The sequence below is a fragment of the Lepidochelys kempii genome, chromosome 26 (genome assembly GCF_965140265.1).
Source record: "Lepidochelys kempii isolate rLepKem1 chromosome 26, rLepKem1.hap2, whole genome shotgun sequence".
NCBI lineage: Eukaryota > Metazoa > Chordata > Testudines > Cheloniidae > Lepidochelys > Lepidochelys kempii.
In genome coordinates this window covers 15,735,876-15,761,454 of record NC_133281.1, presented here as the reverse complement: position 1 = coordinate 15,761,454, position 25,579 = coordinate 15,735,876, and the positions used below count along the sequence as shown (strand labels likewise).

The 25,579-nt window shown below is 61.8% G+C and overlaps 1 protein-coding gene across 6 annotated transcripts in view; it reads left to right on the top strand.

The window, feature by feature from the left end:
* Nucleotides 1-3,410: 3,410 nt before the first annotated feature.
* PSD4 (pleckstrin and Sec7 domain containing 4) overlaps nucleotides 3,411-25,579 on the top strand; it is a 45,324-nt gene continuing 23,155 nt past the window's right edge. The window contains exons 1-2 of one of the 6 annotated variants that reach the window (XM_073325345.1): nucleotides 3,411-3,730; nucleotides 22,320-23,476. In XM_073325345.1, the coding sequence (XP_073181446.1) occupies nucleotides 22,478-23,476 (999 nt within the window). In that variant the 5' untranslated portion in view covers nucleotides 3,411-3,730; nucleotides 22,320-22,477. Of the gene's footprint in view, nucleotides 3,731-7,542; nucleotides 7,819-15,186; nucleotides 16,670-16,876; nucleotides 17,087-17,107; nucleotides 18,082-18,104; nucleotides 20,120-22,319; nucleotides 23,477-25,579 lie in introns of those variants that run through there. The other 5 variants (XM_073325342.1, XM_073325346.1, XM_073325347.1 and 2 more) reach the window with 5 other exon arrangements.

Here is a 25,579-nt window from a genome sequence, read left to right as displayed (position 1 = left end):
CTGGCTGGGGTGCCCAGCTGTGGGCATGGTGCAAGCCTGCAGGGACTCTAGGGTTCACACCCCCGGAGTGTTGGAATCCGGGCACTGGATGAAAATGAATCCACTAAGCAAACTGTGAGGCTCATGTGGGACCTAACTGTGAGCCTGCAATTGAGGGGGCTGGGGGCAGGGCTGGCTATTTAAACCCAAACCATAATTGGAGCCTAATTAGGCTCCCAGCCTAAGACAGCTTCCCTTATTATTAGCATCTCTCCTGTGGTGAATGATTCTGGGTCATTCCCAGCTCCTCAGCTGGGGTAACCGGGCCCAGAGCTGCAGGAGGCCCCCCAGCTGGAGGCCCAGCAACCGTCCCCACCACCCAGGTGTACAGGGGATGGAGCACCAGATCCAAGAGGTGTTTCGGTGCCTAAATCCCTTGGGGAGGATGCAGAGGGGTGACGGGCCAAATCCGTGTGAAGTGCAACCCCATGCACTGGGTCTGTCTCCAGCTGCAGAGGGCAGACAGGGCAAACCTGGGGGTGCTGAGATCTGCTTCAGGCACTGCAAAGGCTGGGAGGTATTTGCCTGACATCTCTGAGCTCACCGCCAGTCCAGCTGCCCCCTGCGCCCCTCCATCTGCTGCTGATCCGGCTGCCCCCCCCCCACCTCCCCTGCCCATCCAGTTGCCCCCTGTGCTCCCCCCCCAGCTGCCCTACGGCTGATCTGGCTGCCTCCACCTCAACCTCTCCTGCCGGTCCAGCTTCCCCCTGCACCCCCAGCTGCCCCCTGTACCCCCAGATGACCCTGCGCTCCCCCTGGCTGATCCGGCTGCCCCCCTGCACCCTCCCAGACAGTCCACCTGCTCCCCATACCCACCTGGCCAGACCAGCTGCCCCCTGCACCCCCCCCAGCTGCCCCCTTGCTGATCCGGCTGCCCCCCCCCCGCACTGCCCCTGCCAGTCCAGCTGCCCCCCATACCCACCTGGCCAGACCATATGCCCCCTGCACTCCCTCTGGCTGATCCAGCTGCCCCCCCGACTCCCCACCCCAGTCAGCCCAGCTGCCTCCCTGTGCCCCCTGGCTGGACCAGCTGAAACCCCTGCGTGCCCCCACCATCCATCTGCCTCCCTCCCCCACCCCTCTCCATGGCTGGTCCAGCTGACATCCCTCTGTCCCGCTGCTCCCATGCCCCTGCCAGCATGCCATGTGCTTACTTGTGCTGCCATCTACAGGCCAGTGCCCAGCACTGCACCCTGCCACCCAGGCCCCAGGGCTGCAGCTGTCCTGACTCAGAGCTTGGGGGCAGAGCCTGGAGGGTTGCTCTTCGCTGGCCTGGGTACTGCAGCTCCTGGGGCTCAGCCCTGCCCAGGAGACGGGGCCCCACAGCCACAGGACGAACACAGACCTAGAGACCCCAGGTCACCGCAGGCAGCAGGGGCCAGAGCCAGGGGCCAGGCTGATGCAGCTGCTGTCTGCAATGGGGGCCGGGGCCAGTGGAGCACAGGGACCTGTCCCTGGCTGTGAATAAGGAGCAGAGGGCTCTGCACACACTAGCCATGAGAGCACGGCCTTGTTGGGGGGACACGCGATCCTGGGGTTAAGCAGGGGACAGCAAAGGGGACAGAGTCAGGGCGGCAGGGGCCCCTGTAGGGAGCTGCAGCTAGGAGAGAGGCTGAATGTGTGCGGCAGTGCAGGAGAATCGCCCAGCCTCAGGGCCATAGCTTCACTGACCAGAGAGGCAACAAGGGGATCGGCTAGAGCCAATCAGGGATGGGAAGAGGCAGGGGGATTGGGTAGAGCCTGTCGGGGATGGGAAGAGGCAGCAGGGATCAGGTAGAACCCATTGGGGATGGGACAAGGCAGGGGGATCAGGTAGAGCCCATCAGGGATGGGACGAAGCAGCAGGGATCGGGTGGAGCCCATGGGGGATGGGGCAGGGCAGGGGGATCGGGTGGAGCCCATGGGGGTGGGACGTGTCCTGGCTAGGGGCTCCCCTCACCGCTGCCCCCTGGCCACGGGGCCCCTGGAGCTGCCCCCGCCCCCGAGCCTTGGCCAGGGTTCCCGGCAGGACGGTACTGTCAGGTGCAGAGATGGGGCTGGCCCAGGTGTGGCTTTGCTGCCTTGGCCAGCCCAGGGAACGCCTGGCAGCTGTGGGCCCCACGGGCCCCAGGAACACGTAGTCACAGCAGGCTGAGCTGAAAGGTATTTGGGCACATGGAGGTTAAGGGGAGCTGGGTACCTAACTAGTTTTAAGGCTCTGGACCCAATGGCCTCCCACGCTTGTGCTCTGGCCTGGCTGAGCACAGGGGAAGGCAGCACCAGCTGGGGAGTCACCTATGTGCAGCCCAGCCCCGTCTGCTCTCCTGGGTCCGGCCTGGAGACCAGCCCTCCACCTGTCCCAACTGGCGAAAACAAGGCGCAGGCCCTGCTGAGCCAGGCCCAGGTGCCAGCGGAGCCTAGGGAGGGTAATGGCCTCACTCCTGATTTACACCAGTGTCACTGGCTGCAGGGTGGGGCAGGCCGCCTGCCCCTCACCCTGCACCTCGCTGCTGGTGCCTGCACCAGGGCAAAGTGGGTGCAGGGAGCTGCCCCTTCGAGGCTAACAGCTTGTAACCCTGGCAGGGCAGCTGTGTCAGCAACAACACCAGGTGCTGGGACCTGGGAGAATAGGGTCCTCAGTGGAGTGGCAGGGGAGGATCGGGCCCACAGAACCAGGGGAGGGGAGGATTGAGACCAGAAAGCCAGGGCCGAGGAGAATCGGGACCATGGAGGCAGGACAGGGGAGGATCAGGCCTGTGGGGCTGAGGCAGGGGAGGATCAGGCCCACAGTGCCAGGGTCATAGAATCATAGACTATCAGGGTTGGAAGGGACCTCAGGAGGTCATCTAGTCCAACCCCCTGCTCAAAGCAGGGCCAACCCCCAATTTTTGCCCCGGATCCCTAAATGGCCCCCTCAAGGATTGAACTCACAACCCTGGGTTTAGCAGGTCAATTCTCAAACCACTGAGCTATCCCCCCCCCCGGGAGGATCGGGCCCACCAAGCCAGGGCAGGGGAGGATCAGGCCCATGGTGCCGGGACAAGGGAGGATCGGGCCCACAGAGCCATGCAGAGGAGGATCGGGCCCACAGAGCCGGAGGGTCGGGCCCAGCGCATACCCAAGCCTAGACACGCCCATCCCCAGCCTGGCTCAGCTCCTGACAGCCGCTGGCTGAGCTGGGCCGCCAGCCCCGTTCATGGGGGTCAGCGAGAGCCAAGTTGGGGGCCCTCCGCAGCAGCTCCTTCCCCTGTGCTGTGGGGAGGGGCAGGGGTCTGGGGCTGGGACGCGGATCTCCCAGTCTCCAGCACCCCTCCTGCCCCTGCTCCTCCCCAGGCTGGAGCGCAGCTCTCCGGCCCCGGGGGCCAAAGGTCAGTCACTCTGCACACAGGGGCCGGGGCTCCAGAGTGGGCACCGAGCCGCAGCGGCCGTCTGGGCTTGCTGCTGTCAAACCTGTCCGGCAGCCCCGTGCTGGCTCCTCCTCGTCCCAGAGCCGGGCTCAGGCTCTTCCGCTCTGCCGGCCCACGTTTCTGGAGCCGGCGGCAGGTCCCGTCGCGCTCCCCACACACCTGCGCCCTGCACCCCTGGGCCTGGGGGAGAGCAGCCCTGAGGCCCCCTGCCCTTGGAGAAGGAGCCATGAGCCTGCTGGGCCAGGGGAGGCAGAACCAAGCAGCCCCGGGCCTGTGCACCTGCACCGAGCCCTGCCACGAGATGGGTAAGGAGAGAGCTGCTTTGCCCGCGGCACGGACGGGACGGGCTGGTTGGCAGGGGTGAAAGGGATTGTGGGACAACCTCCCAGCATTCGCTGAGGGCCCTGACTCCAGTCTAGCCCCCCCACCCCCCGCCAACACCTAGTTCCTTGGAGGAAGGGTTTAGGGGGCTTTCCACAGCACCAGGCCCTGCTAGCACTCATGCCCTGACATGGCAGGGGGGGTGGGGGGGGGTGGGGAATGCAGGTGGGCCCCCTGTGTGCTGGGAGGAGCTGTCCTGGGGGTGGTTGGGGGGTTGGAGAGGGAGGTCCTGGTTGGCCCCCCACTCTGCTCTGAGGCCCGGACCCCGGGGCTCAGAGCTGGGAAAGACCCACTTGGCGCATCCTCCCTTTGGAGCCCGGCCGGCACATGAGGCCCCCAGCCGGGGTCCCAGACAGGCTAGAGGGTGTGAGGGGCTCGCCCAGCGCCCCTCATCGGGGTATCTGGCAACCGCTGAGAATTTAAATCTAGATAGAGCATGAAATCTCTGCCCCCTCCCCACCTGCGTGAGGCTGTGTGCTGGGTGGGTGCAGAATGCGTCTGTGGGGGTGCATGTCAGTGTGACGGGGTCTCTAGGTGAGCGTGGTTGGGGCTGCCCAGGGTCTGTCATGCCCATGCCAGCCCCATGCCCATGGGGCAAGCCTGGCCCAGGCTGTGACAAGCCTGTTCCGACTGCAGCCCAGGCCCCTGGCATCCACGGGGCAAGAGCGTTAATAGTGTGATCAGAACAACAGGGTGACACCTCCGCCCCCTGGCCCCGGGGCTGAGACGCGCCGCCCACACCTGGAGGGGGGGTCCTGCAGCAAGCTGTGAGGAGCTGGCAGGGCCAGGAAGCACTTCCCCTTGAGTTTGGCCGCGCATGGACCACAGGGGCCCGGACGCTCACAGGTGCCATAGGGAAACTGCTCTCGGTGGTAGGCTTGGGGAAGCCCCGACCAAAGTCAAGCTTTGTCATGCCGGGCACTGCCCAGCCCCCGCCCGAGATCAGGGCCCTGTCGTGCCGGGCACTGTCCAGACTCTGCCCGAGTTCAGAGCCCTGACGTGCCGGGCACCGCCCAGACATACCATGTGCAGCTCCTGCCCAAGGATCTCCCAGTCTGTACAGACCAAGCATTGTTACAAACAGGCACAGAGAGGGGGCAGGACCGGCCTGTGCTCACATGGGGTCGGTAGCAGAGCCGGGAACCCTGATGTCCCAAGCACTAAGCTGGCGCCAGTCATTGGGCCATGCTCCCTTCCTGTGGCAGCGTGGGGCCCCGTGGGTCTGGTGTTGCAAGATCCCGCCCTGCCTCAGAGCAGGGAGTGAAAGTCTGGGCTGGAGACACACGGAGCCTGTCTCAGGAGAGGCTGGGGTGAGCTAGGGACAAGTGCCCGTGTTGAGTGCTGGCACCATGCCTGGCAGTAGACCGGCCGAAGCAGCCGCAGCCCCAGCTGGGGCGTTCACCATCCATGGGCCGGAGCCTGGACCAATGCAAAACTCCCACGGATGCCAGTTGGGGTCATGGCAGAGGAAGGGGTTGGGGGACCTGGCCTGGAGCCCTGGTCCCTGCCCACGGTGCTGGCATGGCAGGCCGGGCACGCAGCTGTCTTGTGGCACAGAGGGCTGGGCGAGGGTGGTTCTGTGGGTCTCTTTATTTGTGCTGGGACTTGCTAATGCCTGGTCTGTCTGGGTCTGCAGCCGCCGAGCCTGGCCACACAGCGTCCCTGGGTGTGTTACTGTTGGCATGGATCCTCGCTGCCACCCACACCAGCCTAGTAGCTGGCTGGGGAGGCAAAGGCCAGCTGGCTTCATCCAGCCAGGTGCCCCCTGGCCCTGCTCACAGTCAGGATCTAGGCACATGTGTGGGGGGGGCAGCTTAGGGGGTATCTCACCCCCTCTGGGGCACCAGCAGGACCATAGAATCATAGACTCTCAGGGTGGGAAGGGACCTCAGGAGGTCATCTAGTCCAACCCCCTGCGCAAAGCAGGGCCAATCCCCAATTTTTGCCCCAGATCCCTAAATGGCCCCCTCAGGGATTGAACTCACAACCCTGGGTTTAGCAGGCCAATGCTCAAACCACTGAGCGATCCCTCCCCCCCCCAAGTAGCCTCATGCCAGTGCAGGGCCAGAGTAGCCGGCAGAGTCTGTCTCTAGGAGTCGGTGATGCGGCATGTGGGGTTTCCTCGGTGGCAGCTGCACGGCAGGGGATCGGTCCCCAGGCCTCTCCCTGCACGCAGCCTTCGCGTGACTGGGGGTCTGTAGCTCCCTGGTGGCGTCTGCAGGGGGGTGCAGCCAGAGACGCCGAGGAACTAGGCATGCTGGGTGGCGGGAGGGGATCCAGGCAGGGAGAGATCCCCGAACCTGAACCCTTCAAACCCCAAATGGCACCAGAATAAACCAGTGCAGAGAGAGCATGTTAGCAGGTCCTGCAGCCCTTGGGCACAGGCCACCCCCAGGAGCCAGGCTGTGTGTCCCAGTGGTTAGCTGGGAGGCTGGTGGGGCAGGTGCTTGCCCTACCTGGAGTGGAGGGAAAGGGTTGGCTGGGCTCTGCCGTAGCTTCAGCTAGCGGGAACTCGGAAGCAGGGGCGGGGCTGGAGGGAAAATTGGGGTGGCTGTGACCAAGGGGCATCATCTGCGGGAGCGTGTTTCTGTGAGCTTCCCCTGCCTCCCCAGGATTACTCCTTCTCTCAGCCCCCCACCCCATGAAGACAACTCTCCTCCCCCCCCCCCAGCCCCATGGAGTAGCAACCAAGGGAGTTGTCCAAGGTCATGCAGAAGCTCAGTGGCAGACCCAGGGACTGAATGCCTAGTCCAGGACCAGCCTTCTGCCACAGGACAGCGAGCCGGCTTTCGCAGGGCGGAGAGGTGGGTGCGCGGCTGGTGGGGACCCAGGAGAGCTGCTCTGGGGCCAGAGAAGAGTCAGGGCGGTTCCCGTCTGTGTCAGGATGACGGCACAGATGTGTCGGAGCAGGGGAATAGCGCAGGTGGGTGGGATCCAGGCACAGCTCAGCGTGTGCGTGTCCGTGTCTGTGCGTGTGTGTCCATGTGTGCCCGGCTCAGCGTGTGTGTGTCCATGTCTGTGTGTGCCCGGCTCAGCGTGTGCGTGTCCATTTCTGTGTGTGTGTGTCCGTGTGTGCCCGGCTCAGCGTGTGCATGTCCATGTCTGTACGTGTGTGTCTGTGTGTGCCCGGCTCAGCGTGTGCGTGTCCATGTCTGTGCGTGTGACTGTGTGTGCCCGGCTCAGCGTGTGCGTGTCCATGTCTGTGTGTGTGTGTCTGTGTGTGCCCGGCTCAGCGTGTGCGTGTCCATGTCTGTGCGTGTGTGTCTGTGTGTGCCCGGCTCAGCGTGTGCGTGTCCATGTCTGTGCGTGTGTGTCCGTGTGTGCCCGGCTCAGCGTGTGCGTGTCCATGTCTGTGCGTGTGTGTCCGTGTGTGCCCGGCTCAGCGTGTGTGTGTCCATGTCTGTGTGTGCCCGGCTCAGCGTGTGCGTGTCCATTTCTGTGTGTGTGTGTCCGTGTGTGCCCGGCTCAGCGTGTGCGTGTCCATGTCTGTGTGTGCCCAGCTCAGCGTGTGCGTGTCCATGTCTGTACGTGTGTGCCTGTGTGTGCCCGGCTCGGCGTGTGCGTGTCCATGTCTGTACGTGTGTGTCCGTGTGTGCCCGGCTCAGCGTGTGCGTGTCCATGTCTGTGCGTGTGTCCGTGTGTGCCCGGCTCAGCGTGTGCGTGTCCATGTCTGAGCGTGTTCAGGGGGCAGCAAATCAGAGACCTGCCTCCTTAGGCAATTTCCCCTCTTCTCCACTCTGCGGCCGTCTACCAACAGCTCGGCCAGCCTCCTGTCCCTGCTGGCGCGTGGCGGTAGCCGTGGCATCGTGGCAGCGTTGGGAGCAGGGGAGCTGTTCCCCAGGGCCTTGTTGTGTGCCCAGAGATTGCAGCCCCTGGGGAACGCTGCACCTGCCTGCGCGTTTCCTGCCACTGCGGGAGGAGCCGGCTCGCGCTGTGCAGCAAACAGGAAGCCGCTGGCTGCCCCATGGCACCGGAAGCAGGTGAAGGCCGGGCGGCTGCAGGGCTGTGCTGGGTGAGTTGCTGTGACACTTCCCAAGCTCTTCTCTCGGGGGCCCGGGTGGGATTGAACCAGCACGTTCGCTTCCTCTCCCCCATGCCTGCCGCTGGCAGCGGGCTGGGGCTGGGGCTGGCGGGACCCATGGCCGAGCTCTGGCGCAGAGGCCCTGGCGGGGGTAGGCCCCGTCTGCACGCCCTGCGTGCTGTGGCCTTGGGAGGGCTAGTGCGAGCGGCCCAGCCAAGAGAATCTCTCCACCCCAGCCACGGGCCAGGGCTGGCTCAGCAGGGGTGAGCTAGCCACAGGCAGGGGAGCCCCTCTCTGTAGCGCTCTTGGGCTGAGGTTCTAGTCCCAGCCCCCTAAGGTGTGTGTGTTGTTCTGTGTCTTCTCCCCATTCAGCTCTTTGTACTGCTCCCATGCCCGGCGGCAGGGGCTCTTTGTCTCCTTCCAGTGGCTGGCGAAAGGATAAGGATCTACTGTAAGCGCTAGCTAGTGGAGCCAGTCCTTTGGCTCCAGTGGGAGAGACTCAGGCTTTTAGTGAAGGTGGTCCCAGGTTCGTTCCCCCGCTGCTGGCCCAGGTGGGGTTGGTCACGCAGCCTCCAGGGGCCCAGCACTGTGTGCTGTCAGTGGGCTGGTGGCCCAGGCTGGCTGGCCATGGAAGCGCAAGTGGGGCGGCCTGGCCTGCTCCATGGCAGGGAGAGGCGGTGACAGCCTGGTACCGACGGGGGGAAGCAAGCCGGGTGGGCTGAAAAAGCCCTGTGGGGGTGGGAATGGCGCTTGCTCTGTAAAGCATCCCAGGCGGGCTATGGCCTAGAATTTGGCCTCTCAGCCTTGGGCTGGTGACCCCAAGCGGGGTCATGGCCACAGGCCAGGGGATCACAGCCACCCCACTCCCCCGACATCACTGAACGGTGCCGGGGATGGGAGTGGACGCCCCGGGCAGGGCAGCCTGTCTGTTTTAGCACCGAGGGGAGGGAAGTTGTGGACACACTACCAAGCAGCTGGGCCTGGAGGGAAAATGTTGGGGGCTAGTGTGGGCCAGGCTGCCCCCGAGGCTTCCTCTGGCTTCCCTCTGAGTTTCTCTCCCTGGACCCAGCAGCGTCTCCATCACCATCCCTGGGGAGGCCTGGGAGCGGGAGCAGTTTGAGAGCTGCTTGTGGGCAGGGCAGGGCCCAGGAGCCCCAATGGGTGCAGGCCCGTACCCCAACGAGAGCGTGAGGGGGTGTCACAGCACGCTGGAGGGGGGCAAAGAAGCCAAGCAGGAGGGATGGGGGCAAAGCACAAGTGCTTGTGTGGTGAGACCCGGCTGCATCCCCAGGGCACAGCACAGCGGCAGGGAACTGTCATCAGTCCCTCTGTCGGGAGACACTGTGCCCTCACCCTTCCCGTGGGGGGCCTCTGCCCACAGGAGCTGTCAGCTCTGCCAGGGATCAGTCCCCCAGGAGATTTCAGCCTGGAAATCAGCACGTCCACAGTGGAGACCCTCACCCCCACACTCATCCCTCCGAAGCACTAGGGCTGGGGGAGCCCCTGGGTGCTCAGGAGGGTAGCACAGTGCCGCTGCTCCTCTCCTTCCTGTGGGGGCAGGTGGGGGATGCTCATGCTGCCCCCCCCATGGGAGGGTTTGGGGTTTGAGCCCAGGTGGCGGGTGGCTGTTGTCACGGAGTGTGGGGGAGTCCAGGCCCTGCACCCCTCTTCCTGGGATCCACTGAGACTCTCAGCCAGCCAGTAAAACAGAAGGTTTATTGGACAACAGGAACAGTCCCAAACAGAGCTTGTGGGTACAACCAGGACCCCTCAGTCAAGTCCTTCTGGGGGAGCAGGGAGCTTAGACCCCAGCCCTGGGGTTCCCTGTGTTTCTCCACCCAGCCCCAAACTGAAACTAAACCCACCCAGCAGGTTCCCTGCTGCAGCCTCTGTTCACATTCCTGGGCAGAGGTGTTACCTCCCCCTCCCCCTCCTGGCTCAGGTGACAGGCTCTCAGGTCTCCCCTCCCCAGGGCACATTCCCAGGTCAACACTCCCCCCTCCCTGCTGAGTCACATCGTCACATCTCTCCCCCCTTCGAGACTGAACTGAGCGGGGTCACGCTGACCAGTGACCTGGGGAAGTTCGGGGCCCCCTCTCCGGGACAGCGCATCCGCTATCAGGTTGGCACTTCCCTTCACGTGGACCACGTCCATGTCGTAATCCTGCAGGAGCAGGCTCCATCTCAGGAGCTTGGCGTTGGCTCCTTTCATCTGGTGCAGCCAGGTCAGGGGAGAGTGGTCGGTGTAGACAGTGAAGTGTCGCCCGAAGAGATAGGGCTCTAGTTTCTTGAGGGCCCACACCATGGCCAGGCACTCCTTCTCGATGGCCGCGTAGTGTTGCTCCCGGGGTAGCAACTTCTTGCTCAGGTACACGATGGGGTGTCTCTCCCCCTTTTCATCCTCCTGCATTAACACCGCCCCCAGTCCCGTGTCTGAGGCGTCGGTGAACACCACAAAGGGCTTGTCAAAGTCTGGGTTTGCCAGAACTGGGCCACTGACCAGAGCCTCCTTCAGCGCCCGGAAAGCCTCCTGGCACTGCTCGGTCCAGACCACCTTGTCTGGCTTCCCCTTCTTGCATAGCTCCGTGATGGGGGTGGCGATGGCGCTAAAGTGGGGCACAAATCTTCGGTAGTATCCTGCCATCCCAATAAAGGCTTGGACCTGCTTTTTGGTGTGGGGAGCGGGCCAGTCTCTGATCACCTCCACCTTGTCTGGTTCCGGCTTTAGGCGGCCGCTCCCCACCCGATGGCCCAGGTAAGATACTTCCGCCATCCCCACCTTGCACTTCTCCGCTTTTACAGTCAGCCCAGCCCCCTGGAGTCGGTCCAGCACTTGTCTAACCTGGGACACGTGGTCCTCCCAGGTCTGGCTAAAGACACAGATGTCATCAATATACGCCACGGCAAAACTCTCCATCCCCCTCAGGAGCTGGTCCACTAGGCGCTGGAAGGTGGCCGGCGCTCCCTTGAGGCCGAAAGGCAGGGTCAGGAACTCATAGAGCCCCAGAGGGGTGATAAAGGCCGATTTCAGTCGGGCATCTGCATCCAGCGGCACTTGCCAGTAGCCCTTTGTAAGGTCCATGGTGGTGAGGTACCGAGCTCCTCCCAGCTTGTCTAGGAGCTCATCAGGCCTGGGCATGGGGTAGGCATCAGATACAGTGATGGCATTGAGCTTCCGATAGTCCACACAGAACCGGACCGACCCGTCCTTTTTGGGGACCAGCACCACCGGCGAGGCCCAAGGGCTGGCAGATGGCTGGATCACCCCCAAAGCCAGCATGTCCCGGACCTCTCTTTCCAGGTCCTGAGCAGTTTTCCCTGTGACTCGGAAGGGGGAGCATCTTATCGGCGGGTGTGACCCTGTCTGCACCCGGTGGACAGTCAGATTAGTGCGTCCAGGCTGGTTGGAAAACAGCTGTCGGTACGGATGCAGCACCTCCCTGACCTCAGCTTGCTGGGCAGGGGTTAGCTGATCCGAGAGGGGAATTGTTTCCAGGGGGAAACCAGCTCTGGTCCCAGGGAATAGATCTACTAAAGGGTCATCTCCCTGCTCTTCCCACTGTCCACACACGGCCAACACCACATTCCCCCTGGCATAATATGGCTTCATCATATTCACATGGTACACCCGGCGGTGGTGCGCCCGGTTCGACAGCTCCACCACATAGTTTACCTCATTGAGCTGCTTGACGACCTTGAAAGGGCCCTCCCAGGCGGCCTGTAGTTTGTTCTTTCTCACTGGGATGAGAACCATCACCTGATCCCCGGTGGCATAGGCACGGGCCCGTGCCGTGCGGTCATACCAGACCTTCTGCTTCCTCTGGGCTCTGGCCAGATTCTCCCTGGCCAGGCCCATGAGTTCAGCCAGTCTCTCTCGGAAGATCAGGACATACTCCACCACTGACTCTCCATCGGGAGTGGCCTTCCCCTCCCACTCGTCTCTCATCAGGTCCAGGGGGCCCCTCACCCTCCTTCCATATAACAGTTCGAAAGGCGAAAATCCAGTAGACTCCTGGGGCACCTCCCTGTACGCGAACAGCAGGTGAGGTAAGTACTTGTCCCAGTCCTGCGGGTGCTGGTTCATAAAGGTTCTCAGCATCATCTTTAGCGTCCCGTTAAACCTCTCCACCAGCCCGTTGGACTGGGGGTGATACGCTGAGGCCCAGTCATGCCGGACCCCACATTTCTCCCACAAGCACCGGAGCAGGGCCGACATGAAGTTGGAGCCTTGGTCTGTCAAGACTTCCTTGGGGAACCCCACTCGGCTGAAAATGGTCAGGAGCGCATCGGCCACGGTGTCTGCTTCAATGGAAGCTAAGGGCACTGCCTCGGGGTAGCGGGTGGCAAAATCTACCACCACCAGAATGTATTTCTTCCCCGACCGGGTCGTCTTGCTGAGAGGCCCCACGATGTCCATGGCCACCTTCTGGAAAGGCTCCTCTATGATGGGCAAAGGTCTCAAAGCCGCTTTCCCCTTGTCCCGGGCCTTCCCCACCCTCTGACAGGGGTCACAGGATCGGCAATACTGCCGGACCGTGGTAAAGACCCCGGGCCAGTAAAAGTTCTGTAGCAACCTCTGCCGGGTGCGCCGGATTCCCTGGTGCCCTGCGAGGGGGATGTCATGGGCCAGGTACAGGAGCCTGCGGCGATACTTCTGGGGGACCACCAGCTGCCTCCTGATCCCACAGGACTCTACTTCCCTTGTGGGAGCCCATTCTCGGTACAGGAACCCCTTCTCCCACAGGAACCTCTCCTGGCAGCCTCTCCTCATGGTCCGTACCACCCTGAGGTCGGCCAGGTCCCTGAGCTTCCGCAAGGAGGGGTCTTTCCTCAACTCGGCCTGGAACTCAGCAGCTGGGGCAGGGACGGGGCCCGGTTCCCTCTCGCTGGCCAGGTCTGAGGCCTCCGCCTCTCTAAGCCGTGCCCCTCGGCCCTCCCTCCCCACCAGGGTAGGGTCCTGCGCCTCCGGTGTGATACCCTCCCCGAGGTCAGGGCGCAGTGCCCCTCGCCGGCTCTGGCTACGCGTCACAACCAGGGCGGCCTGGGGCTTGCTTGGCCAGTCCTCTAGGTCTCCCCCCATCAAAACTTCAGTGGGCAAATGGTGGTGTACCCCCACATCCTTGGGGCCCTCCTTGGCCCCCCATTTCAGGTGTACCCTTGCCACGGGCACCTTAAATGGGGTCCCGCCCACCCCTGTCAGGGTCAGATAGGTGTTGGGCACCACCCGATCTGGGGCCACCACCTCGGGCCGGGCCAGCGTCACCTCCGCGCCCGTATCCCAGTATCCATTGACCTTCCTCCCATCCACCTCCAGGGGAACAAGGCACTCTCTCCGGAGGGACAGCCCCGCGCCCACCCTGTAAACTGAGCACCCTGAGTCCAGAGCCTCCAGCCCTCTGGTGGAGCTGGCCTGGGGTACTCTTCCCTCCTGAGCAGGTGGTAAACTGGCAGCCCCCCTTTCCTGGGTCGTCTGCCCCTCGTCCAGCTGGGTCCCTACCCAGTTAACCCTGGGTAGGTTGGGTCTGCTCAGTCTGTCCCTGAGCCCGGGGCACTGGGACCGTACGTGGCCTCTCTGGCCACAGTGATAGCAGCTCAGGTCACGTTGGTCCCCTCGAGCAGGTCGGAGGGGCCCGACGCCAGGCGTTCCCCTTGGGAGGGGGTTCTCCCTATTTCCCCGCTGGGAGGCCCCCTGGTGACTCTCTCTCTGCATCGGGGGGGGCCTGTTCTTTTGGGGCTCCTCCCGGCTACCCCCTGACCGACTGTTCACGAACTCGTCGGCCAGCTGCCCTGCGTGCTGGGGGTTCTCGAGCTTTTTGTCCACCAACCACAGCCTCAGGTCGGAAGGGCACTGTTCATACAGCTGCTCCAGTACGATTAGGTCCAGCAGGTCCTCTTTAGCTCGGGCCCCAGCTGTCCACTTGCGGGCATACCCCTGCATCCGGTTGGCCAGTTGTAGGTAGGTGACCTCAGGCGTTTTACGCTGACTCCGGAACCTTCTCCGGTACATCTCGGGGGTCAGCCCAAACTCACGGAGCAGGGCCTGCTTGAACAGTTCATAGTCCCCTGCCTCCGGCCCTGTCATTCGGCTGTACACCTCCACGGCTTTGGGGTCCAGTAAGGGGGTGAGAAACTGGAGCCTGTCTGCAGGGTCAACCCTGTGCAGCTCACAGGCATTCTCAAAGGCCGTCAGGAAGCTATCCATGTCCTCCCCCTCCTTCCGCTGGGCCAGGAAGCACTTATCAAAGTTCCTTGCCGTCTTGGGTCCCCCCACACTCACCGCAGCCGCAGCCGGGGCCCCACTGCTCCTCAGCCTGGCCAGCTCCAGTTCATGCTGTCTTTGTTTCTCCTTCTCCTGACGCTCCCTCTCCTTCTCCTGACGCTCCCTCTCCTTCTCCTCCTGCTCATGTTGACGTTGTTTCTCCTTCTCCTGACGCTCATGTTGACGTTGTTTCTCCTTCTCCTCCTGCTCATGTTGACGTTGTTTTTCATGATCCTCCAGCTCCCTCATTTTCATCTCCCTCTCCCATTCCAGCCGCCTCCGCTCCAGGGATGGGGAGCTCCGCCGGGAGGATCCCCTGCTGGGTGCCGGGGTCAGGGTGCCCTCGGTATTCGCTGGGCTTCCCCCAACCCCTCCCCCGGACATAGGTAGGAAGGGTCTCGGGATGTCCTCAGCAGCAGTCTGACCCCTCCCAGCCCGGTCAGGCCCCAGGGCCCACGCTGCGTCCCCCGGGCAGCTTCCCTCAGGGACAGGGATCGGGTCATCCAAGCGATCCCTCTCCTCCAGCTGGGCAATCAGCTGTTCCTTGGTGGACCTCCCGATGCGCAGCCCCCTCTGCCTGCACAGCTCCACCAGGTCGCTCTTCAGGCGTTTAGCGTACATCTCCCTGCTGGCCCCTCGCAGGCCGGGCAGCTTCCCACGGTTTCCAGGAAAAGCCCCTCGTGTGCCCGTCCTTCTTGAGGTCACCGACTCTTTGCCAGGGTCGAGCTGCAGACTCCTCCGCCCCTGGGACCGCTCGCTGCAATCCCTCGGGGGACCCTGTTACTGCAAAAGTCTTTCTCTCTGGTCACACATTCCCAGGGGTTAACCGCCCCCCGAAACCGTCTCTCTCTGAATCTTCAGCACGCCTGGTCCCCGTCAATTCCCCTTCGTTTTACTGCTCCCCAGTCACTTACTGCAGGAAGCGCCGTTCACGGGGTGCAGTACATCCCACCGCTGCCACCAGTTGTCACGGAGTGTGGGGGAGTCCAGGCCCTGCACCCCTCTTCCTGGGATCCACTGAGACTCTCAGCCAGCCAGTAAAACAGAAGGTTTATTGGACAACAGGAACAGTCCCAAACAGAGCTTGTGGGTACAACCAGGACCCCTCAGTCAAGTCCTTCTGGGGGAGCAGGGAGCTTAGACCCCAGCCCTGGGGTTCCCTGTGTTTCTCCACCCAGCCCCAAACTGAAACTAAACCCACCCAGCAGGTTCCCTGCTGCAGCCTCTGTTCACATTCCTGGGCAGAGGTGTTACCTCCCCCTCCCCCTCCTGGCTCAGGTGACAGGCTCTCAGGTCTCCCCTCCCCAGGGCACATTCCCAGGTCAACACTCCCCCCTCCCTGCTGAGTCACATCGTCACACTGGGCAACACCCTTGTGGATGGACACCGACAGACCCCGGGTTGGCATCGGTCACAAATGTGTCATGGGATCCCAGTGCGATGCTGTGGCCAAAGGGCTGATGCGGGGTATAAAGGGGCATCTCGAGTAGGAGCAGAGAGGTGATTTGCCCTCTGGATTTGGCACGGCTGCAGTCCTGGTGCCTGGGAGGGGTCAGAGAAGAGCCATGGGAAGGATTAAAAGGTTGGAAAATCTGCCTTGTAGTGATAGGCTCTGAGGGCCTGTCTGCACAGCAAAGGGAAACCAGCAGACTCGGGCTCATGGGGCTGTTTCATCGCTGTGTACACTTCGGGGTCGGGCTTGTGCCCAAGCTCTGGGAACCTCCCATCTTGCAGGTCCTAGAGCCTGGATGTCTACACAGACCTACAGCCCGAGCCCCATGAGCCTGAGCCGGCTGGTACAGGCCAGCCATGGGTGTCTAGGTGCTGTGTAGACAGACCCGAAGAGCTCAATCTCTTTAGCCTAGCACAGAGAGGGAGAAGCAGTGTCTACAGGTGGGGAACAGAAAGTAAGTTAAGAGGGAAGGTACTGTACATCTGGTGTCGGGCTTGGGTTACGGGGAATTGCAAACATCGGTTGCAAGGTTCACGAGGTACATACATATCACATAACCAGCACAGATCCAAATTGAGGTGTGGGAGTTTTTAAAGCGTCAGTGGATAGGTGGGCTCGGGTACGCCACCCATGGAATGTATTAAGAGTCCAAGTCAGTAGCGATGTAGAGAATAAGTGCACGGGTGGGGTGCGTCCCTCCCTTCATCAGGGAAGGAAGTGGGTTATTTCCCTGGTCTGTGTTCTCGGTTACTCCACCGGGTACTGTCTAATAAAGGGCTGTTCAGTCTAGCAGGCCACCCTCCAAAGGCTGGAAGTCAAAGCTAGACAAATTCCGACTGGGAACGAGGCGTAAATGTTTAACAGGGAGGGGAATTACCATGGGAGCAATTTCCCAAGGGTCAGAGCGGAGTCTCCCTCACTGACCATTTCAAACCAGGCTGGGATGTTTTCTTGCGGATCTGCTGGAGTTCGAACAGGGATGAAGTCCAGGCCGTGGGAGGGGTGGTGTGAGGGGCTGATTCGGCCCTGAGAATTGATGCTGGCAGCTGGTACCGCTCTGGGCTTCACGCATCACCAGCACTGGAGGTTTGAGGCCTGGGGGCAGGGCTGGCAGCGGGCACCTTCCCCAGGTGAGCCAGGCACGGACAGGGAGCGGCACTGGTGCGAGAGCAGGGCCGAGCCCGGCAGGACACCCTGCCCTGCAGAAGGGAGGCATCGCACTCGGTGCTTGCCCAGCCCACAGTAACGCAGCCGCGGGCTGCTGCTCGGTGCCAGGGCAGCTCGTGAGCCAGCGGCTGAGTCCCGCGATCGGTCCCCGCCCGGGGTGGCACCACGGGCCACGCTTGGGGAGCCCAGCCGGGCGCACGTGCCCATCCCGTCCCGGGCGTGCAGGGGACCGGCCGGCTTCCCCCGCCTGGGAGCCGATCTCGCGGTAAAAATAGCGCCCTCGCAAGGCCCGGCGGCGGCCTGGGCGGACGTCGGGCCCGGCGCAGGGCGGGCTTTGCTGCTGCTCTTTCATTGCCGGGAGTTGTCCCCCTCCGAGCCAGGTGGGGCGCGGGATTGCAGGGCGAGCTGGGGCCGGAGCTGCGGGGAGACCCTGCCTGGGGGCGCCCGGAGAGAATGGAACCAGCTCGCCCCAGGCAGCCGCCGCGGTGCACTGGCGGTTCCGGGGGCTGGAGCCGTTTTCCCGCAGCTTCGCATGGCCAGTGCCCCCCCCTCCCCGGGGCCCCTCTGTGAGCGGCCCAGGTGCCAAACGCCCCGCGCGTGGCGCTCAGCTGGGCAGGGACCCGCGCCCCGGGGTCTGTACAGCGCCTGACCGCGGCGGGGCCCCGGCCGCCCCGCCCCGCCCCATTGTGCCGCGGCGGAGCCCGAAATCCCCTCGCGCGCCCGGTGCTTGGGAGAAGGGACACGCCGGCGCGCGGGGCATGAGCCCCGCCGCAAACCCTGCCTGGATTTCTTTTTCATGGTGCAATTTTTTGGAGGGGGGGGGGGTCTGAGCCATGGGGCTTGGCCAAACAGCAGGCCCCGCTTCCACCCTGGGACACGCCCCTGGGGCGGGGGCCAGCGCCAGCCCTGGGAGAGGGACCCCCCCCCCGCCTCGGCGCCTCTCAGCGCCCCGCTGCTGCGGGGCTGCAACCAAACGCGCCGGAAACTGCCGAGAGGAGTGTGTCAGCGAGTGGGGGAGGGAAGTGAAGCAGAACTCCCCAGCCCCGTGCCCCCCCCCCGGCCCTGCCCCAGGGCTGCGGGCTTGGCTGTGGCAGAAGGGGGGGGTCATGCCCCCCCATCTGTGCAGCTGTTTGCATGCCCTTAGCTTAGCCAGCAGTGGGAGGCCAGGAGGGCCTGGGCCTGGCTGCGGGGGGGGGCACGTTTCTAAACCCTGTGGGCAGGAAGTGTGCAGGCAAGTGACAGCAGCAGAGCGAATGCGGGGGGGCGGGAGGAGAGAGTCCCAGCCGTCCGGACCAGCAAGGATGGCCGGGTGTCCCCAGGCTCCCCCCCTCGGGCAGGGGCTGGCCCGCTCCCCCGGCGCAGAGAGGAGCCCCGGGTAGGTGCCTCTGGCGGGGGCTGCGGGGCCGGGAGCCAGTGGGAGTGGGCTGGGGAAGGCGCCGGGCCGCTTGGCTTGGAGGGGAAAGTCCTGGCAGGAGCGTGGGGGGAGCTTGGAGCGAGTTGTGGGGACCCCAGAAGGGGGTGGGATCCAGGGGGCGGCACACGCACCCCGGCGCTGCTTGCCCCCCCTCCCCGGAGCTTACGGCTGTGACACGACTCAGGAAGGACGGGAGGAGGCTGGGGGAGCCGTGTCCCTGTCTATGAATGGGGCGTCTGTTCCTCTGCTGGCCCTGCCCAGCCGGGCGTGGGGCCGGACAAGACTCACACGGGGCAAAGAGAGGGACAGACAGACAGACAGCCCGCCCCCCGACATACCCAGGCCCAGGGCTGGCTGGGGCTGTCACAGTCCGGCTGGCAGTGAGCTGCCCACCTGGGGAACCAGCCGCACACTAGCTCAGCTAACAAAGCGGGGGGTGGCTTGGGTTAGCCACTCAAGGTCCAGCCCGCCTGCCCCCCGGATCTGTGCTCGGGTGGCTAGCCCCTGCCATCACCCCTGCCGCAACGGCCATGCTGCCCAAGCCAGCGCCCCTGCAGACACACAGATCCAGCCATGCAAACCGAGATCCAGACACACAGACCCCTCTGCAGACAGACACGCAGACAGACACACACATGCCCCTTCCTCAGACAGACACACACACGCAGACAAACGCCCCCCTCTGCAGACAGACACACACACGCACAGACAGACGCCCCCCTCCGCAGACAGACACAAAGACACTTACACACATGCCCCTTCCTCAGACAGACACAGAGACGCAGACAGACGCCGCCCTCCGCAGACAGACAGACACACAGGCAGACAGACGCCCCCCTCTGCAGACAGACAGACACACGCGCAGACAGACGCCCCCCTCCGCAGACAGACAGACACATGCACAGACAGACGCCCCCCCGCAGACAGACAGACGCACACAGGCACCTCCACAGACAGACACACACACAGACACCCCCCTCTGCAGACAGACAGACGCACACAGGCACCTCCGCAGACAGACAGACAGACGCACACAGACACCCATGGGCACCTCCGCAGACAGACATGGACACACACAGCAAGGCTGGGCACTCATGACACCCATGGATATTAGCAAGAGCCAGCGCCCTGGAAATCGGGCTCAGGGGCACCTGGACGACAGTCCCCAGAAGCAGACAGACAGACAGATACAGAGAGGGGAAGCCAGACATTTTTGGTCTGGCTGCTCAGGGGGGTTGGTTCGCTCCCACCAGTGACAGTGAACTCTTTCCACCCAGCCTCACCCCTTCACACTCAATGCGCGCATTGTGCTGGTGGGGAACCTGAGGCACAGAGAGTGACAAGGACTGCACTGAGGTGACAAAGGGAGTCAGTGATAGACCCAGGAAAGTAACCCAGGAATCCTGACTCCCCAATCAGTACTCTAGTTATTGGACCACGCTGCCTCTTATCAAACCATCGAGCCCATACTGACCACTTCTGGGAGATCGATTTACCTATCTATCTATTCATCCCCATCCACCCCCTCTAGCTATCCCCATATGCCCTCAGCCTTGCCGAATCCATGACGTTCCCCTTCCAGAGCCGGGGTGGGGGGCAGCAGCCCCAAGTGAGGTGCCAGCATCCAGAGGTGACTCTCTCCCTGTGCTGCTCTGTCTCATTAGCTGTGCAGCTAGGCCTGCCCAACCCGCGCTAGTTTCACAAACGCTGCTATTCTGATGTACTCCCGTGACTCCAGGAGCTGGGGCTTTATGGAGCAGTGAGCCTGCAGGAGAACGGGCTCTTTGCCAGCACCCAGCCTTTTCGCAGGAATGTAACGGGTTTGATTAAACTTTGGTCATGCCATTTCTCAGACCCAGGATGGAATTTCTGGTCAGGCCACAGCAGTGAGCGAGCCCCAGAAGAGCCAGCAGCCCAGTGCTCGTGGCACTCACCAGGCAGGTCAGAGACACGGGGTGGGTGCCTGAAGCCCGGGGCTGTAGAGTCTCTCTTTGGCCCAGTGAGTATTTGTTATGGAACTTCAGTGATGGACAGATTCTGGACCCTGGTGCTTAGGATGCTCAGGTGGGAGATGCGGGTTCAGCTGTCCGTTCCCCGTGAGCAGGGGTTTGAACCCAGCTTTCCCACCCCGCAGGGGAGGGCCCCCTAACCATGCTAGTTTTCTGGGAAAGGTCTCATGTTCATCCAGAATGGGAGAAATATATACAGTCTGGACATTTTTCATGGGACTGGAAAAACCATTCCCCCCGCCCCCCGGCTCTAGAGACACCCTGAAAATCACAAGCCTGGCTTGAGCAGCACTGCAACCTTGGCTAGGGGCTCCAAGCGCTCTCTCTTTGTACAGCACCCGGCACACCGGGGCCATGTGCCACGAGGGGGCTCTGGGTGCTACCCTAATACAGATGACGAGTACACAAGTGCTAATAACAGAATTTCTTCGGGGTAGTGATTTTTAATGAGCAACATATAGATTAGCAAGCCTGATCAGTCAGTTATGGGGATCTTTTCCATGTGACTGCGTCAGTCCTATATGTCTCTGGTCAGTTGCGTAAGCTGTGACTTCACATGCATCAAGCAGACACCGGAAATACTGTGGCTGAGTGTAACACTCTTCTGGCTCGGGCTTTGCAATTGTGGTCACTCTCCCAGCATCTGAGTGTGTGCGTGCGGGCCCCTCTGTGGTCTAGTCTCTAGCTAGCTCTCAGTGATACGGAGCGAGCAGAAATGGAGCCCCCGGATGCTAGGTCAGAGGCATCTGTGTGTCCGCAGGTTGTCGTGTATGGCCAGCTTCAGGGATGGGAGAACTCTGTGGACTTCAGGGACTCAGGCCTGCAGGTGCGATGCAGGGGCCAAAAGGGCAAATGTGATCCCGGGATGTGTAGAGGAATCTTAGGTAGGAGCAGAGCACTTATTTTCCTTCTGTATTTCACCCTCATGTGACTGCTGCTGGGATCCTGTGTCCAGTTCTGGTGTCCCCAATTCAGGAAGGATGTTGATAAATTGGAGAGGGGTCAGAGAAGAGCCATGAGAATGATTAAAGGATTAGAAAACCTGCCTGAGCGGGAGAGATCCAAGGAGCTCCATCCATTTAGCTTAACAAAGAAAGTTAAGGGGACTTGATCACTGTCTATCAGGAAACAAATATTTAATACTGGGCTCTTCAGTCTAGCAGAGGAAGATGTAACATGATGCAAGGGTTGGAAGTTGAAGCTAGACAAATACAGACTGGAAATAAGGTGTAAATTTTTAATGGTGAGAGTAATTAACCATGGGAACACTTTACCCAGGGTCATGGTGGATTCTCCATCACTGACAATTTTTAAATCAAGATTGGCGGGACTCAAGTCATGCTAAGTAGCATCTAGGCTTTGTGCAGTCCTGCACCAGGGTGATCTCCATCCTTGGCCCAGATGCCAGGCATTTCCCCTCCAAGTTACTGCACATTTGTATGTAGCTTCTACACTCTTAGGGGCGATCCTTTCTCCCTGTGTGGTACAGCACCAAGCACACTGTGCATGCCAGAAGCATGACAGATAACACTCCTCGTCTGAGCACTTCAATGCAGGCCGTTGTCATTATCCCCCTTTTACAGATGGGGAAACTGAGGCACAGAGCAGGGCCATGGTCACCCAGAGAGTCAGTTGCAGAGCTGGGATTAGAACTCAAGTCTTCCAAGTGTGTGCCCCACTCACTAGCCTACACTCTGAGTGCCGCCAATTCCTAGCTCTTTTCCTCATTGGATTCCAAAGAGCTCAGTATCAATGTCCAAATGGGGAAACTGAGGCGTGAGGTGGGGCTGTGACCTATCCAAGGTCACCCAGGCCAGTGGCTCAGCTAGGAATTGAACCGCTTCCTTTAAAAATGAATTTCCCACGCAGCCCTTGACATCAGCAGACACTGCTAACCAAACAGAAAAAACCCCTCTGTTCTGCCCCCGTTTGTCTGCTGTGCCCCCATGTGTCTGGGTGCCTGGTGTGATAAATAAATTGTCACCACCGTTTGTACTGTACAAACCCTGTGACCTCCAGATGGATTTCCCTACTTTCGGTATTGCTTGTAATTCCTGATCCAGGTTGCAGCGTCTCTCGCCCCCAGTGGCTTGCGTTGTCCTTTCCTGGGGTTGTCTAACGTGCCCATTTCCAGCCCATTTCGTTGAACGTTAACTTGTGGTTTTGTTTGCTTGCCCTCCTCTGCTCCAGGGTAGACCCGAGTGCCATGGGGAGCCTCTCTAGAGAGCCGGCTGCTCACTGCTTAGCAAACAAGATGGGAGAAGAGCCCACCTTGGCTTAACTGAACCTTTCAAAGCAAAGGCAGGCGTATCGGGAACCCCAGTGTGTGGTTCCTGGTGGATGGTGACATGGATGCGGCCGGCCCTTCCAGCCACACGGAGCCCGTGGACCTCCTGGCTCCTTATGCCGCAGAAGCTCCAGACTGTAGGCCTGGAGAAAGCCTCTTTAGGATTCAAGATGCAATTGTGTTCTCTGATAATTACACAGACCCGGGCAGTGCCTTATACGCCCAGTTCCCTGAGGGCCCGGAGGGCCACAGTGCTGGCAGCTCCTCCTTGGAAGTCGTTGCCGGGGCCTGCGAGACATCTCTGGAAGAATTTGCTGGCCTTGGAGGTGGAGGGACGCCGGGCGCCGTGGGGAATGCACTTGGTTCGGAGATGCCCGCTGTGGAATCTCCGCCCCCTCCAGCAGAGAACCTGAATGCCCAGGACGAGGAGAAGAATGACGCTGCCCAAGCACTGTTCTGGGCTGGGATCCTCCAAGCTCAGCTGTGTGTGCTGGACCTGCAAGGGGAGCTGGAGAAGCAAGAAGAGCCTGTCGCTGAGCTAAGCAGCTGGTCCCAGGGCCCCGAGAATGCACAGAGATGCTCCCCAACTGCACAGGGCTTGCCCATCTCCTGGGAGCCGCTGGACGAAAGAGCCACCGCGGCCAGTGACAGCGATGATGGGCAAGAGGCTGGCCCGGGGAGGCAGGAGGAGGAGAGCTTGTCATCCGAGGAGGAGGAGGAGGAAGAACAGTGCCTCTTCTACAACAACCCACTCTTCCAGGAGAACCCGTGCCCCACAGGGCCCAGCCCCTCTGACGGCCCTGCCTTGTGGAGCACTGCCGAGGGGTATCACGCTGGTTCCAGCGATGAGACCCACAGGGCTCCGCAGGATGAGCCGGTGTCGGGCAGCCAGCGGGAGGAAGTGCTCTGGTGCCCATTGGCCGAGGCGGATGAACCAGGAGCTGAGGATGAGGTGCCGTGCGATGTCCCCGCCTACACGATACACTGCAGCACCTGGGCCCCCTTGGTGATCACGGAACGGGACATCGACGGGTCCTGCTCGATGGCCGAGGACCTGGAGGTAAGCAGCGAGCGGCCCATTCGCCTTTTGTCAACCTCCTTCTGGAGGCCAGCCTGGGGGGGACCGTCTCTGGTGGCCAGGCTGGAGGGAGCGGCTTAGCGGAAGGATGGCCCATGTCTCCCCCTTTACCCCGCCCGCTCAGGCCAAACTGAGTGATCGCAGTTTGGAGAAAGCCCCCTTGGCCTGCCCGGCCACTCCCGGCACTGCGGAGCTATGAGATGGGGGGCACGAAGGGGCACTGGCTGTGCCCGCCTGGGTCCGTACTGAGCTGCAGTATTGACCCCCACCAGCCCATCCCATCCGACCTGCTGCATAACCCTGGCCGGGGAACGTTGCCAGAGGGAATTATTCTTCCCTGCTCTGCATAAGCCTCGCAAACCAGGCTGCCGGGGTCTGGTGGGAGGTGAATTACCTCCAGCAGTGGGAAAAGCCCTCCCCTTGGCATAGGCAGCATGCTGCATCTTGGGTGTAGACAGCTTCAGTAATTTGGAGGCGTGGCCCGTGGGAACTACATGTCCCAACATGCAGTGCTCCAGGGCACCCTGGACAGGGGCCAGCGCAGTCAAAGCATGTTCTGGGGCCAGCTCCAGGGCCTGGCCCCTGGGATAGGAGCAGCCACTTTGCACATGGATTCGCTCGTGCATCTTCCACGATTGTGTTCACAGACCAGACCATGGCATTGCCCTCACACTCGTGCTCATGAGGGGTGTGAACGGCAGCATCCATGCAGACACTGCAGTGCTGCTGTGGGGTGTGGATGCCTTGGGGGTTGCATCCCCTCTCGCTTGCACTGGTGTCACTCCCTTGCTTTCTGTGGAGTGACTCCTGATTGACATTGGTGGAAGAGAGAGGACAGGCTCTGGGGAATGGGGATATACACTGGGTGTAAAACTACACTGTGGGTCCAAACTCCCTCGGGTGCACACAGGCTCACCAGCATGCAAGGGAGGCAGGCTGGAGTAATGTCCCTGCTGAGAAGGTGGAAAGTAGCGTGGCCTAGCGGACAAAGTACTACACTGGGACTTGGGAGCCCCAGCTCTGCTGCTGCATAACTTTTATGGCCCCTCGCTGTGCCTCAGTTCCCCACTTGTGAAGTGAAGCTGATGCCGCTGACCTCCTTGGAGATCAACTGCTGGGAGAAGCTAGATGAGAGCTCGGTATGAGTAACGTGGAGGGCAGACCACTTCAGCCCACACCCCCTTACCTCCCTTCCTGTCAGTGGCTTTCTTTGCCACATTACAGGGGCATTCTGGGGCCATGTACAGGTAAATGGTGAATAGAGAAGGTGCCAGCAGGGGGTGCTCTGGAGCAGGCACCTTCCTGCTGGGTTCTGCAGGACCAATCAAACGGGCTGCTGTGCTGCTGCCCCCCAGCTCCTGCCGGGGCCGGGGACCTGGGCTCTGCTCGGCCACATGCGGGGCGGGGGGTAGGGTGAAGGCTGCTGTCACCCCTCCCCACTTCTCTTCTGCAGACTAGACAAGCCCAGGTCCCTCCACCTCTCCTCGCCAGCCGTGTGCCCCAGCCCCTGATCATTTCCATTGCCCTCCGCTGGACTCTCTCCAATTTGTCCATGTCCCTTCTGTAGCAGGGGGCTCAAAGCTGGACGCCGCACTCCAGATGAGGCCTCGCCAGGGCCGAATAGAGGGGAACGATCCCGTCCCTCGATCTGCTGGCAATGCCCCCACGAATGCAGCCCAATGTGCTGGTGGCCTTCTCGGCAGCAAGGGCCCACTGCTGACTCATATCCAGCTTCTCGGTGACTGTAACCCCCAGGTTCTGGGGCCATGCAGGGACCTGCCCAGCCCCTGGGGTCGGTTAAAGAAACCTCCAGGCTGCTCCAACTCATGATCTGTTTTTCATAGCATCCAATGAGCCCTCGGGGTAGAGAACAGCCTCAGTGCAGTGTGCCCCCCTTCCCCCCCAATCTGCCCCCCTAGGGATCCTGGGGGCTCAAGAACAGATACAGTGCAGGTGCCTCGGCCATATCCCCAATCCACCCCCATGAGCCCTGGGGAGCAGAGAATAGCCACAGTGCAGGCCACACTGGCCATGCCCCCATCCACCCCCTATAGGCCCTAGGGGGCAGAGAACAGCCACAGTGCA